The following is a 12304-nucleotide window of genomic DNA, read 5'->3' on the forward strand; positions in this document are numbered from 1 at the left end:
CGCGCCGCCGTAACCCCTTCCTCCCCGCGCGCCCCGCGCGCCCACCACTCACCGTCGATGTCCCCCAGGGTCAGCTCGTCGCCCAGCTCCGTGAGCGCCTCCATGGTCTCCAGACCGACCAGCTCGCCACTCTCGTCCATCGCCCGGCTCGGCGCAGAGGCCCCCCTGCCGTCCCGCTCAGGGAGACACGGGGGCGGTACCGCCGCCACCGCCCATGACACCCAGCAGCCCCCGCCCGGTACCGCCTCACCGGCCGGTGCCAGCAGCCGCCATGTTTGCGCCGCGCGGGAGGGGCGGGGCGGGATTCCCCCGCCCCCACCCGCGGCCCTGTAGCTCCGCCTCTCGGCCGCGCGCCCCCTTGTTTGTTGTCAATGGGACCAGGTTCGTGGCGGCCAATCGGCAGGAGGAGCGGCGCGTGGGGTGATGGCGCGTCATCGATCAGCAGCTCGGATTTGCATAGAGAGGCCACGCCTCTCGCGGCCTGGTAGCGAATGCGTAGCGTAGCCTCCGGGTCCCCAGGCCAACCAGATTCCCTGCGCTTAAAGGAACCGCTTCTTTTTCCGTTGGGTCGGCTCCGCTGGTTCTCTAGTCACCGGCTGGGGACTGAAGGGTTAACAGGTCCACCTCTCCCGTCCTCCGCCTGCGGGTCGCCCCCGGAGCAAGTTGTGAGCACATTACGTCATCTGCCCAGCGGTCCCCCTCCCCTCGCCCCCTCGAACCCCGGCCTGTGCGTGGGAGAGCGGGTGGGATCTAACCTGGCCGCCCACCCGGAGCGCCGTGCCAGCCGCGGTGCTCCCATCCCCCGACAGAGGCGGAAAACGAGGCTCGCCGCGGCCACGTGCTGGGCGCATTTTGCCGGCCCGCCGCGCCCCTCACGCGGTGGCTCGCCGCTGCACGCTGCCCATGCCGGCCCAGCCCGGCCCAGCCCGGCCCAGCCCGGCCCAGCCCGCCGCCTCCTCCGGAGGTGGCCCCCCGAAGCACTCACACTCCTTCCAGCACCTCCCTCCCGCATCATACAGCTGGTCACGATGTAAACAAAATGTGCAAACTTCTAGGAATTTACCCTAAAGAATAAAATAGGGGTGCTCAAAGAAGTGTGTGTTTCGAGACGTTCATCGCGATGTCCTCTGGGACTCGGAAAACGGGGTGTCGGGCAGGGGCTGGGTGGATAAATAGGGCCACACCACTGGGCAGCGCGTGGCAGGGCAAGTCATGGGCATAAATGTGCATTTACTGACAAGCGTTTCACAATGTACTAACGGGAGTTAAGTTTACTGCGGACCTAGAGAGGCAGTTGCTGCTTTGTGGTCAACACAAAAGAGCAGGCCGGCTGCGTGGCCGCAGAGGTGGCTCGTGCTCTAGGCCAGTTTGTTCTCTATAAAAGGGGAGACGGCCCTCCCAGTTGTGAAGATTAAATGGCTGAGTCGTGCATTGGTTTGACGATCTTTATTGAACATCTCTGGCAAGCAAAGGGCTCCTGCCCTCTGACAGCATCCAGTCCAGCCAGGAAAAGATGTGAAACACAAATGACACAACGCCACAGGCCATCAAGGGAGAGAAAGGGCTGAGAGGCTGCAGCTGGGGTTGTCGGCAAGGATGCTGGCTGGCATTTAAGCTGAAACTTTTGAGAACTGGGTCTGGCACAGCCGGTGGGAACCCAATAGCATGGACAAGGGCCTGAGGCAGAGTAGCTGGCTCCAGGCCTGGCACACACTGTGTGCCCAAACACTGCAACTGAAAATGCAGTGTCTGCGTTCTCATGTCACAGGCAAGAAGGGGGGTTGGCCAGTGGCCTTGACCCAGCAAGGTCTAGGGGTGTAGTTGGGTATCGCGCAGATTTTGCTTCCTTGGTATTTCAGTGCTGCTTAAAGCACTTTTCATAACGAACATGTGTAAATAAGTAAAAGCATCTAACCTGGGCGGGGGTGGGTACACCAGGAGGCTTGGCGTGGACAGCACCACTCCCCCTGAAAGAGACCAAGCCTGCTGCCCCGCCTGGACCATGCCACCTCCTACGGTGCCTCTCAGTGGCCCTCGTGGGGCTGCCCACACTGGGTGACTGTCCGCTGGCCTACCGTGACTCACTCTGGCCCAGTGCCCTCCCATCCCGGAGCCCTGCCCAGGGCCGCCAGAGTACCAGGTCCAATCGATGGGCAGAGTTCCCAGCTGGACATGCCCAGGGATCACAGCACTAGAGCAGCGAGCACAGATGCAGGTGGGACAAGTGAGGAGAAAGACGGCAGCGCTAGCCCCAACCTGAGCGAACACTGCAGCCCTCTGCCCTGGGGGCCCCAGCACCCCTTCCGGCCACACCACGCCCTCGCCAGGATGGGGGGGGCAGCCTTGCACAAGCTGCTCCTCCAGGCCTGGGGTCTTTGTCGGCAAAGGGAGGGACTGGACGAGGCCTGGTGCTCAGATGGCCGCCACTTACGGGCACCCCCCGCGCCCCTCCAGGAGCTGGCCGGCGTCCACATGTATCTCCGAGCCCTCCCTTTCGGGCCTCCACCCCACCCCCAGGGGCTGCCCCCACCTCCTCACTCTGCCAGGACTCAGTTCGCTGTCACTTCCCCCAGGATTAAGCAAAAAGCATAAGCCCCACTGCTTGACACTGGTTGGCAGGTGGCATCAGGGCAAGTGTCAAAGCTTTGGGGTCTGAAAACGTTAACTGCCATACGAAAAATCAGAGGAGCCGAAGCTGAAAGAACCCTGTTAAGGGGCAGGTGAGAAGACCCGGAAAGAGAAAGCAGACTCAGACAGGGGCCGAGAACCAGGGCCAATAGTCCTAGAAGCCGGCAGGTCATCCCCAAGAGCCGCCAACATCATCTCTAGGCATCTTGTCCCCAGAGGACATCTGGCAACAAGGGGACATTTTTGTTCGTGCCACCTAGAAGACTGCCACTGGCATCCGGGGGCAGAGGCCGGGAGCGCCACTGAACACCGGGCAGCGGCAGGACGCCCCTCACACCCCAGCAAGGGTCTGGACTCTGGAAACCCCCACTCCCAGCGGCCCTGGTCCCTGCGTCACAGCTCGGCTTCTGGCTGGCGGTGCTCAGTCACCAGCCAGCCCCGGCTGTGAGGAGGCTGGACCTCGGTCCCTTCCAGCCCGGGGCAGCAGGGAATAGGCAGGCTGGGGACAGTAAGCCTCGAGTAAGCGTCCGGAAGGGAAGGTGAGCAGAGCGACTGGGCCCATGAGGGCAGGAGCAGAGTCAGCCAGGGTGGAAAGAGGCTGAAAGTGAAGACAAAGGAGCCAGCTAGGGGTGCCCCCCTCCCCGGCCACAGAGGTGAGGACAGGTAAGAGCAGCCCACCTGCTGCGCACACCTGGGGGGGGGGGCTCACAGCTGTAGGGACAAAGGAAGAGCGGTGGGAGAAAGGCAGCTGTCAGGCAGCGCCCGGCCTCAGAGCCAGCTTAGGGCTGCGCAGGGCGCAGGGGCTCGGCCGGCCGCAGGAAGCCACCGCACAGGGAAGGCTGCGATGCAGCGAGTCTGCAGGGGAGACTCGGCTCCTACTGGGGTGGGGCGGGGGCTTGCAGCGGCGTGTGTCTCCGCCCTGCTGAGAGGCAGCTCCCGCTTGGCGAGGGCCAGAGAGCAGGCATCGCCACCAGGGCGGCCGCCTGCTGGGGCAGCCTCTGCAGCATCCAGGAGTGGCCCAGGCCCCGCTCACTGGCTCAGGACCCGGAGCTGCCGCAACGAACACAAGTGGACGCTTCTCCGGGCTGCTCAGGACAGCCCAGGTACCCAGACAGAGCTCGCGTCGCTCTGCCCGGCCCACTCCGCGGCATGGCTAACTGCCTCTCTGCGCCCCTCGGTCTCAGGGGGACCACTGGCTTGCGTAAGAGAAACATCTGCCTGCGAGAGCCCCTGCGGTGCCGGGTGACCACACTGCTTGGGCTAACCACCTCCTGGGGCTCTGGGACTCCCCCTCGCCTTCCTAACACTGACCCTTTGTCAGGACGGTGCTGGGCAGTGAGAAGCCTGAAACAGACCCCACTTTTCCTGCCTCATGAGTGCCTGGGGCGCCCCTAAAGGGCAAGAGCCTCTTGGTCTCTACACGTCTGAGGGTCACTGGTGCAACCCAAGCTCCTGAAGGGACTCAGAGCTCCCTGGGACCCCAACCAGTCTCAGCGGGCCCGGACGCTTCGATGGCCTTTATTGTGCCTCTGCGGGGCACTGGCGCTGGAGGCCTGGCAGTGTGCGACCCGGCCGGGCCGGCGCAGATGTGGCACCCCCCACTGCCGAGTCTGGCTCTGTGGCCTCCCCAAGAAGGGTGGCAGCCAGCTGGCCAGCGGCCCTCACCCTCCGGAAGGGCCCAGCCCCACCCCTCCTGCCTCCCAACACCGCCTCAGGGTAGCTCGGCAGCACAGTGTCCTCAAGGCCCCGACAGCCCCAGGCCAGGAGGCCCCCCTGGAGGAAATCTGGCCCTCCGGGCTCAGGCCCTTCAGCTGGGGCTGAGTCGTGCGGCGGGGGAAGCTCAGCGTCGGTCCCCAGGCCGACTCACAGGCACCTGGCAGCACCGGTGGCACCCAGGCCCTGCCGCCTCCTGGCCCTTGAGCTGCCCCAGGCTATAACTCAGACTGGGATCTCGAGATGCGTGGGCCTTTCCGGATCTCTTTCCGCCTCTCCTCTTTCTTCCTGCGTTTCTCCTCTTCCCTCAGGGCCTTCTGGAAAGGGTCGGTGCTGGAAATGAGCTGAGGGAAGAGCAGAGTGGTCTGGTTTAGGGCGAGCCAGGCTGCTGGCCAGCAGGCAGGCTGCTGAGACGGGGCCTGCCCTCAGGGGGCCCCAGGGGTGGCTGGGGAAACGGCTGCCTTGAAGGGTAAGCAGGAGCTTGCAAACAGTGTTCCGGGCACAGGCCCGGGCCCTCAGAGAACCACAGCAGACTCCCCTCGGGTGAGGGGCTGGGCGCTCAAGAAAGGCTGGCCTGAGACCTGTGAGCGCCCCAGCCCCGTGACAGGCAGCACACACGGGGCAGAGGGGCCAGACGCCAACCTGGCAGAGCCGGGAAAGGCAGCGCGAGGGAGGAGGACGGCGCCCCGGCTCAGCCTCCCCAGCGGGCGGCTGGTGGTGCCAGTGAGGAGGGAGTGCGGGCAGGAGGGCTCTGACAGGCGCCTTCAAGGGCAGCCCCAGCCCCCTGCTCGCCCCAGATCAGCCCACCCAAACCCAGGGTTTCTGTGACACCTACGTGAGCAGGCACCCCCGGTTTGCACCTCCAGATCTAGATGCCTACGTGGTCTTGCACTAGATGTCCTTACCTTGGCATGGACCTGTCTCCCCAAACCCAGACCCTGTCATCGTCCTGATGAGCACGCTGGCTGCCCACACCCCAGGCTAGGCGAGCAGGGTAGAAAGCCAGGGCCTGCCCAGCACCCCTGCCCACCATGCTGAGCCGTGAGCAAAGCCTGCGCATTCTGGCCTGGAGGCCCTCTAGAGCGGCTGCTCTCCTGCCCCTCCAGCCAACACCTGGCACCCGCCCACCGCCCCACCCCTTCTCTCCCAGAGGTCTCCACACCCCCCGGGCCACCTCAAGCCCGGCTCTCTTCAGAATACAGGTGTGGCTTAGCGCTTCCCAGCTTCCCAGCCTCCCACTGCACAGGCTGACCCGCGCCTGCTCACCATCTCTCCCTCCGCTCCTGTCTGGCTTGCGAGCTGCAGGCTGCGGCCCAGGCCCGTCCAGCCAGCTCCCTCGTTAGCTCCAGCTCAGCTGTCCCGGCCCTGATTCCCGGCCGGAACTGCCCTGCTTGCTCCTTGGAGCTTCTCCCTCACGGCCAGCCGACACCCACTCACGTCCCTGCCCGAGGCCCACTGAGCCAGGCGCCGCCCTGCCCGACCTGCAGTACACTCTGGACAGGTTTCTCAAGTGGAGAATACCACCACCGAGATCCGAGAGACAGTGGCTCCCGCTTAGGGAGATATGCCTGTTTACTCCTAGCAAGTTTCACAGACATCTGCTGAAGAGAGAAGAAAATAGGCGCATCCCCTGTGGTAACTGGGAAGTGGGGTGACACGCCAGACGTGAGGCCCCGAAAGGGTGAGTGACTGTTCAGCTCACACAGCAAGCAGGAGCCCCAGGGGGACTAGGCCCCGGGCCTGTGTTTGCTCGACCAGAGGCTGCCTCCCACCCCTGCAGGCTGGTTCTGGCCCTCTGGGGAGAGGGAAAGGAGTGGGCAGACCCCAAGCCCTCGGCTCTGGCAGGGAAGTCAGGAAGCCCGGAGAGGCTGGCCCTGCCCACCGAGGGCGCCAGCCAAGCTGGGGCAGAGAAACTGCCCTTCTCTGCTCCCTTCCCCTACGCCTGGCTCCTGCCTTCTCATCTTCCAGCCTGGCCTCCGGCTACCCTTCGGGAAGTCTGCGGGGTGTCACCCCCATAAGGGGCAGCAAAGAGCCCCTCACTTCTGGATGGGCTTACAAGGTGCCTGACTGCTTCCAGCAAAGCCCTCCACCGTGCTCTGCCTGCTCCTGCCACAGGCCTCACCCCAAGGAGCGCAGACACCCCCTGTGGCCCTGACCCCTTAGCCCGGAGGCTTCCCATGGCCTGTGCAGGGTCCGTCAGCCCATCACTGAGCGCACTCCTAGCCACGACACGCAGACCTCAGACAGAGCCTGGCCAAACCCAGGCTGCTCACTCCATCCTTATGGCCGAAACTGCTACAAAGAATCAAGCAGGTTGCGCCAATCTGGGCGCGCCCTTCAGGGGCCTGGCAACCCAGGAGCATCCCAGGGCACTCCCCCACCCCGCATACCTCTTCACTAGCCTGCCGCATACCAGACCTTGCTTCCGCCTGGCCTCGTGGGAAGGGAAGGCGGGGGAGGCAGCTTCCACAGGCGCCCTCCCACACCCACCCACCCACGGCCTCTGCCCACCGCCCTCCCAGGCAAGCAGAGGCCCACCGCCCTCCCAGGCAAGCGGCCAGGCCGGGGGCTGGTGTCCCTGCCCCCACCTTATCAACAGGTGAGCAGGCTGTCCTCTCCAGGGAGCCCACAGGGCCCCCCCCCAAGCCCCTGCCTCCCTCCCATCCTGAAATCCAGCCTTTTGCCTTGGCTCTGGCTACTGCTCTGGCCTCACTCCTCAGTTCCCCACCCTCAATGCGCTTCCCACACAGAACCTTTGTGCTTGCCGCTCCTTTAGCCTGGAATATTCTTCCCCTGAACCCACAGCTGGCTCCCTCCCTTCTTTCAGGTCTTTAAAGTCTCAAGTGGAGAGCTCCCCACCCCTTTGCTCCCTAAAGTCGGGCTGCCTCTGGGCTGGGCACCAGGCAGGGCACCCAAGAAGCAGGAGCCTCTAGACCAGACCGACACAGAGGGCGGCCGGGGACTCAGGGAGCCCCAGGCCTGCTGGAGACCGGCCCACGCTGGAGACCAAACGCGGGCCCCAGCCCTGGAGCAGCGGCCCCGAGTCTGTCAAGAGTGCGACACCCAGACTCACTCCCTGGGTGCCCGGCCCCGCCGGGTGACCTGCAGAGCAAGGGCCAGCGCCACAGTGACCAGCGCCGGTGTGGCGCCTTCGCTGGGCACCTTCAGCCCGCCTGGCCCTGCCTTCTCACGTCCGGTATTGGAGTCAGGAAACACTGGGGCACCACCTCAGCGCCACAGGAAGGGCTGGCAGCTACTCTGGTGGGAAAAGCACCGCCCTGGTGCCACCTGAAGCAAAATCAGGGGCTCACAGGGCCCTGGGTCCAGAGGGCCCCCTCGGACTCCCCAGCCCTCAGGCTGAGGACCGGACTGGGGAGGACTCCCGCCGGCCCAGCGACGGGCCCTCAGTGCGCCTCGGCTGCTTGGAGGGGCGGCGTGGCTCGTGCTGAGCGCCCACTGCCCTCTGGACCAGCCGGGGTGCCAACACCAGCCTCAGCGGGAGCCCCAGGCCTGAGTCTCTAAGGAGCCCCCGACGGGTGGCACTTCCTACAAGCCGGCCCAAGCTTCTAGGGTCCGTGTGCTCCGCTGGGAGGGGCGTGTGCCCGGCTCCCTGCCCTCGGCCCTCGGCCGCTCGGGCCCTGCCTGCTGCACTGAAGTAAGTCCCAGCCGAGAGGCCTCCTAGGGACCCCTGACTCAAGCGTCGAAGGGTGGCAGCCAGCCAGCCCAGCGGCCGCCTGGGGGACTGACTCCTGGGAGCCCAGTCGGACCACACGGGTGGAAAGCTGCCGCGGCGCAGACAGCTCCCTCGCCGTCTCCCTGGCTGGCGTGGCGGCCCCAGCGCCCGGTCACTGCTGGAAGGCAACAGCGACAGATCAAAGGTGGGGTCACCGTTGTGACTGACGATGGACAGGCCGGGCCACTCGTTTAGATGCCCACAGCGTGGCCTAGTTCTGATGACACCGACCAGCACCAAAATGCTGACCAAGGCCCGGCCCCCAAACGCACCGGCGCACAGGACTGGCTGACTACCGGGGTCCAGGGCTGGACACCGTGGCACGAGGCCCTCGGGACTGACCAGGTGGCTGAGCTCGCGGGGCGCCGAGAAGGCAGCCGTGTGGCGTCTGCACGCGCCATGGAAGGGCCCTTCTGGATGGGGAGCTGCAGGTGAGGACCAGGGAGGCTGGAGGAAAGCGAAAGTACAGATCCTGGGATGTGACACCCTAATTTTGCAACAATAATCCCGTCAGCCAGAGAGGAAACGCCTCAGATCCCAGGAAGCGCGGGAACAACTAATCCTCTTACCCCTTCCGTCCGGTACCGCTACTTGGCAAAACCTCCCAGCAACGGCCCAAGTCGAGTGACTGGGCAGCGGACACTGGCCAGCTGTTGGGTGCCCCGTACTCGAGCCCACGATCAGACACCGAGCCCGGGCACGGCGAGTGCTGAGCTATTCTGCTGTGGCTGGCGCGTGGGGGCGGCTCTGGCAGTGGCCCTGGCCAGACCACAGGCCTCATTTCAACGGGACAGTTACCAGTCCATCGGCTCCCCCCGCCCCAGCAGTCTGGGGTCGTGCCATGAAGGACAACGGAGGCCTACGCCCCAGGGACAGGGCCCCGGCTCAGCCAAACAACGTCACGGAGACCCGAGCCCAGGTAACACGTGGGCAGAGGGCTGCGGCCGCCTCTCCACGGCAAGCAGGACCGCGGGGGGCTGTCAACTACCCGACCACTGCAGTGGCATCAGGGCTGGGTCTGGCGGTGAGTCTGAAGCTCCCGTGGGTGGGAGTGGGCTGGCCTTGGCCTCTAACCCGATTCTCTGCACTAAGACCTGCCGGTCTCCCGGGATCTCGCTCAGTGCAAGGCTGCCGCTGGCCTCATCCTGCACGAGGCAGTGAGACAAATGGAGCAAACCTGGCCCCGGCCGCCACAGGCGGGGCTGATCAGTCCGAATAACACGTTTATGTGGAAATCTGAGGTAAGCGGAGAGGCTGTGGGGGAGGCCTAACGCCTGGGCGTCCTCACCAAGAACCTCCCTGGCCACTCTACTCGGGCAGCTTCTGCTGGTCGTGTTTGCAGAGAGCTACCCTGAAAGATACAGTGGCCTCACCCCCAAAGGCGATAGGAAGCAGGTTTGCATTCCTAAAAATGGATACCCAAGCCCCTCTCAAGTTCCTCCTGCGATGCCAACCCACTGCGTGCACAGCGCCTGTCCCCCAGGGCCGGGGAGCAGGGCACCCACGAGACGACATGGCTTCTGCTGTAGTGAAGTCTGATGTCTGCTCTGCTGGCGCCTGTGAGCCAGCAGGCCAGCTTGGCAGCCCCCACAGGGCACAGTCCTCCCAGAGCAGGGCTAGTCTGACGGCCAGTCCAGACCTCCACCCTCTGTCCAGCCCCTCTGGCCTCGGCGCGCCATCTCTGACCCCTTCCTCCTGCTACCTCACGGTCCCCCCCGCCTCCTCCACCGTGGCCTCCGGCCCCCATCTGAGGTGAGAGCAGGTGCAGGATGGGCAAGCGCAGCCCGCCGGGGCCTCAGCTGAGGGCAGTGGGCTGGCCTTCACCTTATAGGGACCTTCAGTCTCTCACCGGCCCCCTTCACTGGGGTCTGCACCACCTGCTCTGCTAAGCCATAGCAGGCCCCCCGAGTGCGGGATGTTCCTGGCCCCAGACCCGGGCGCGTCTGGCTCCCCAGACCTGCAGCCCCTGCCACACTAGGGCCAGCAGAGGCAAAGCAGACAAGGTCACAGGCCCCACTGCTCACCTCGGCGTGGTCTACTTTAAAGGGGTTCTGGAAGTCGGAGTCTTTCTCGCTGATCCCCAGCTCCTGGGCCATCTGTGGGTGAGGACAAGTGAGTCACCCTCTGCCTTCTCTGGCCTCCTGCTCAGCCCAAGGTCACCCCGCCATCCTGGCACACGGGAGGCAGGAGATGACCCCAGGGGACTCCAGTCAGCACAGAAGTCTTAGACCTGGACTCAGGTCCAGGTTTTGCACAGAAAACAGCTGCCCAACGGCTGATGCTCAAGTGATGGTGGACACAGTCCCGGCCTCTCCAGCTCAGTCCTTACCAGGCTGAGGATGGGCGCGTGGGCCCCCTGGTCAAAGACGCCAGACTGGTTGCAAAAACTGATGCCCCAACGGATGAGGAGGTTCCAGTTGGAATTGTGGTCGAAATAGTGGTGCACAATCCTCGGGAAGCGCAGCACCACGTCACCGAAGAAGGCCGTGTTCTCCACCACCTGGGAGAAAGCTGGCGGGGTGGGAGCTGATGAGCAGGCGCCTTCCCCACCCCACCCCCCGGCTGCTGCCTGGCCAGCCCAGAACAGAGGCCCCCCAAGCCTGCTCCCCGGCAGCCTCCATGCCTGCCCGCGACCCACAGCAGCTCCCCACAGGAACGGGGCGTGCCAAGCGTGAGATATGCGTGCCGGGTTGGGACTGAGACAAGTGGGGCAGAGACCCCGGGACCTCCAGGAACACAGGAGCTGGCTCAGTGACCAGGTACAAGCTGGGAGAGCCGCTTGTCCTGGGAAGGGAGGAAGTGCGGCCCTCCTGGGTGACACAGCAGCACCACCTAAGACCCTGGATCATTCACTGGTAGCAGTCAGTGCGGAGGGGAGGCGAGAAATTCTGGAAGGCGGAGGAGGGACATAGACCGTTTTCCCCTTACTTGTCTGTGTGCCTCGTCTGGTTTAAAAAGTGTGTCAGGGTTTATAGGCCCTGCAGCAAGAGCGCGGACCCGCCCCGCTGGCCAGTCCCTTCCATCACCTCAGATTTCCTCCCTTATGAGGGAGTACCCCTTGCCTTCTCCCCGAGATGGGCCAGGGTGGCGGGAAAGATAGGGCGGCTGGGGTTGTGGGCAGAAACTCCCCCAGCCCTTCCCCGCCCCACGCAGGACCACGCAAAGGAGCATGTCTGTGCCAGGCGCCCAGAGACGGGCTCCACGGCCAGCACCGGGGACAACCAGAGACTCAGCCCCCCCCAACACCTCCCAGTCCTGGGGCCCCACTGAGAAGGTGCCACAAGGGCACTTCCATTGCAGGAACAGGAATGACAGGACAGGCGAGAGCCGAGAACCCAGGGTGGGCGGCGCGAGACCAGAGACAGGTACCATCTTTCAGTTTCTCGTCCTGGGGGAAGGGCCCCTCTGGGAGCACGTCGGCCGCGGTGAGCGCTGTCCGGGAGTCCTCCAGCACCTGTGGGAACCCGGTGGTGAGCGGCTTTGCAGAGCCTGGCCTCTTGACCGCAGCCCCTTTGAAGGCAGTTCAGTTACGAACCCCTGGGCCCCCACGCCTGCCCTCCGGGGGTGCAAGGGGGTGCAAGACTGCCGCTCGCACCTTAAAGAGCCCCTTGAGCATGACGTCAAGGATCTTGTACTGCTGGTGGACATCGTTCAGCTGTGCCAGGTTCTTCAGTGCCAGGAGCTGCTCCCGCCGCTTCACCTCAAACATCTTCTTGTCTGGGCAGCACTAGGTTAAGGGGCTGCCACGGACACTCTGCCCAGACATCCCAGAGTCCAGTCCTGACCAGCACGTGTCCGTGAGGGCCGCAGAGGTCCCAGGTTGGGCCTCGCAGGGAAAGAGCGGGCTGCCTGCCAGGGAGCAGCCCGCAGTGTGTCGTCGGCCCAGACACAGCCCACCAGAGTGCCCTCCCCTCGCTGTGGCTCCCGCCAGAACCTCACGCCGCCACTCACGCACACTCTGCCCCGATGCTTCTCCCCCAAACGCCCCCGCCCCCGTCTCTGCCTTCCTAGGCATCAAGACCCGGTTCAAAAGCCACAGCGGTGTCCCCCACGTCCCCTGTGTTACATCAGAGGACATCAGAGCGGATGGTCCAGTGTGCCAGGGCCTAAGCCTCCATCTGGGGTCTCGCTCACAAGGTGCTAAGCCCTTGAACAATCCCAAGAGACCTCGTGGCTCTGAGAAACATTCCTTACCTTCTCCATTTAGCATACAGATTCAGAAGAGACTGA

General features: G+C 64.6%; 2 protein-coding genes across 2 annotated transcripts in view; both read right to left on the minus strand.

Moving 5' to 3' along the window:
• The window catches only part of SREBF2 (sterol regulatory element binding transcription factor 2), a 36007-nt gene extending 35720 nt beyond the window's left edge, over positions 1–287 (minus strand). The window contains exon 1 of the mRNA XM_012735111.1: positions 53–287. Within this exon, the coding sequence (XP_012590565.1) occupies positions 53–140 (88 nt within the window). The 5' untranslated portion in view covers positions 141–287. The remainder of the gene's footprint in view (positions 1–52) is intronic.
• A 1150-nt stretch (positions 288–1437) lies between these two features.
• CCDC134 (coiled-coil domain containing 134) overlaps positions 1438–12304 on the minus strand; it is a 12764-nt gene continuing 1897 nt past the window's right edge. The window contains exons 3-7 of the mRNA XM_004675624.2: positions 11670–11791; positions 11444–11528; positions 10404–10585; positions 10099–10170; positions 1438–4685 (exon numbers count right to left, since the gene is read on the minus strand). Coding sequence (XP_004675681.1) covers positions 4560–4685; positions 10099–10170; positions 10404–10585; positions 11444–11528; positions 11670–11791 — 587 coding nt within the window. The 3' untranslated portion in view covers positions 1438–4559. The remainder of the gene's footprint in view (positions 4686–10098; positions 10171–10403; positions 10586–11443; positions 11529–11669; positions 11792–12304) is intronic.

Source organism: Condylura cristata, unplaced genomic scaffold (genome assembly GCF_000260355.1).
Source record: "Condylura cristata isolate star-nosed mole 26May11 unplaced genomic scaffold, ConCri1.0 scaffold00004, whole genome shotgun sequence".
NCBI lineage: Eukaryota > Metazoa > Chordata > Mammalia > Eulipotyphla > Talpidae > Condylura > Condylura cristata.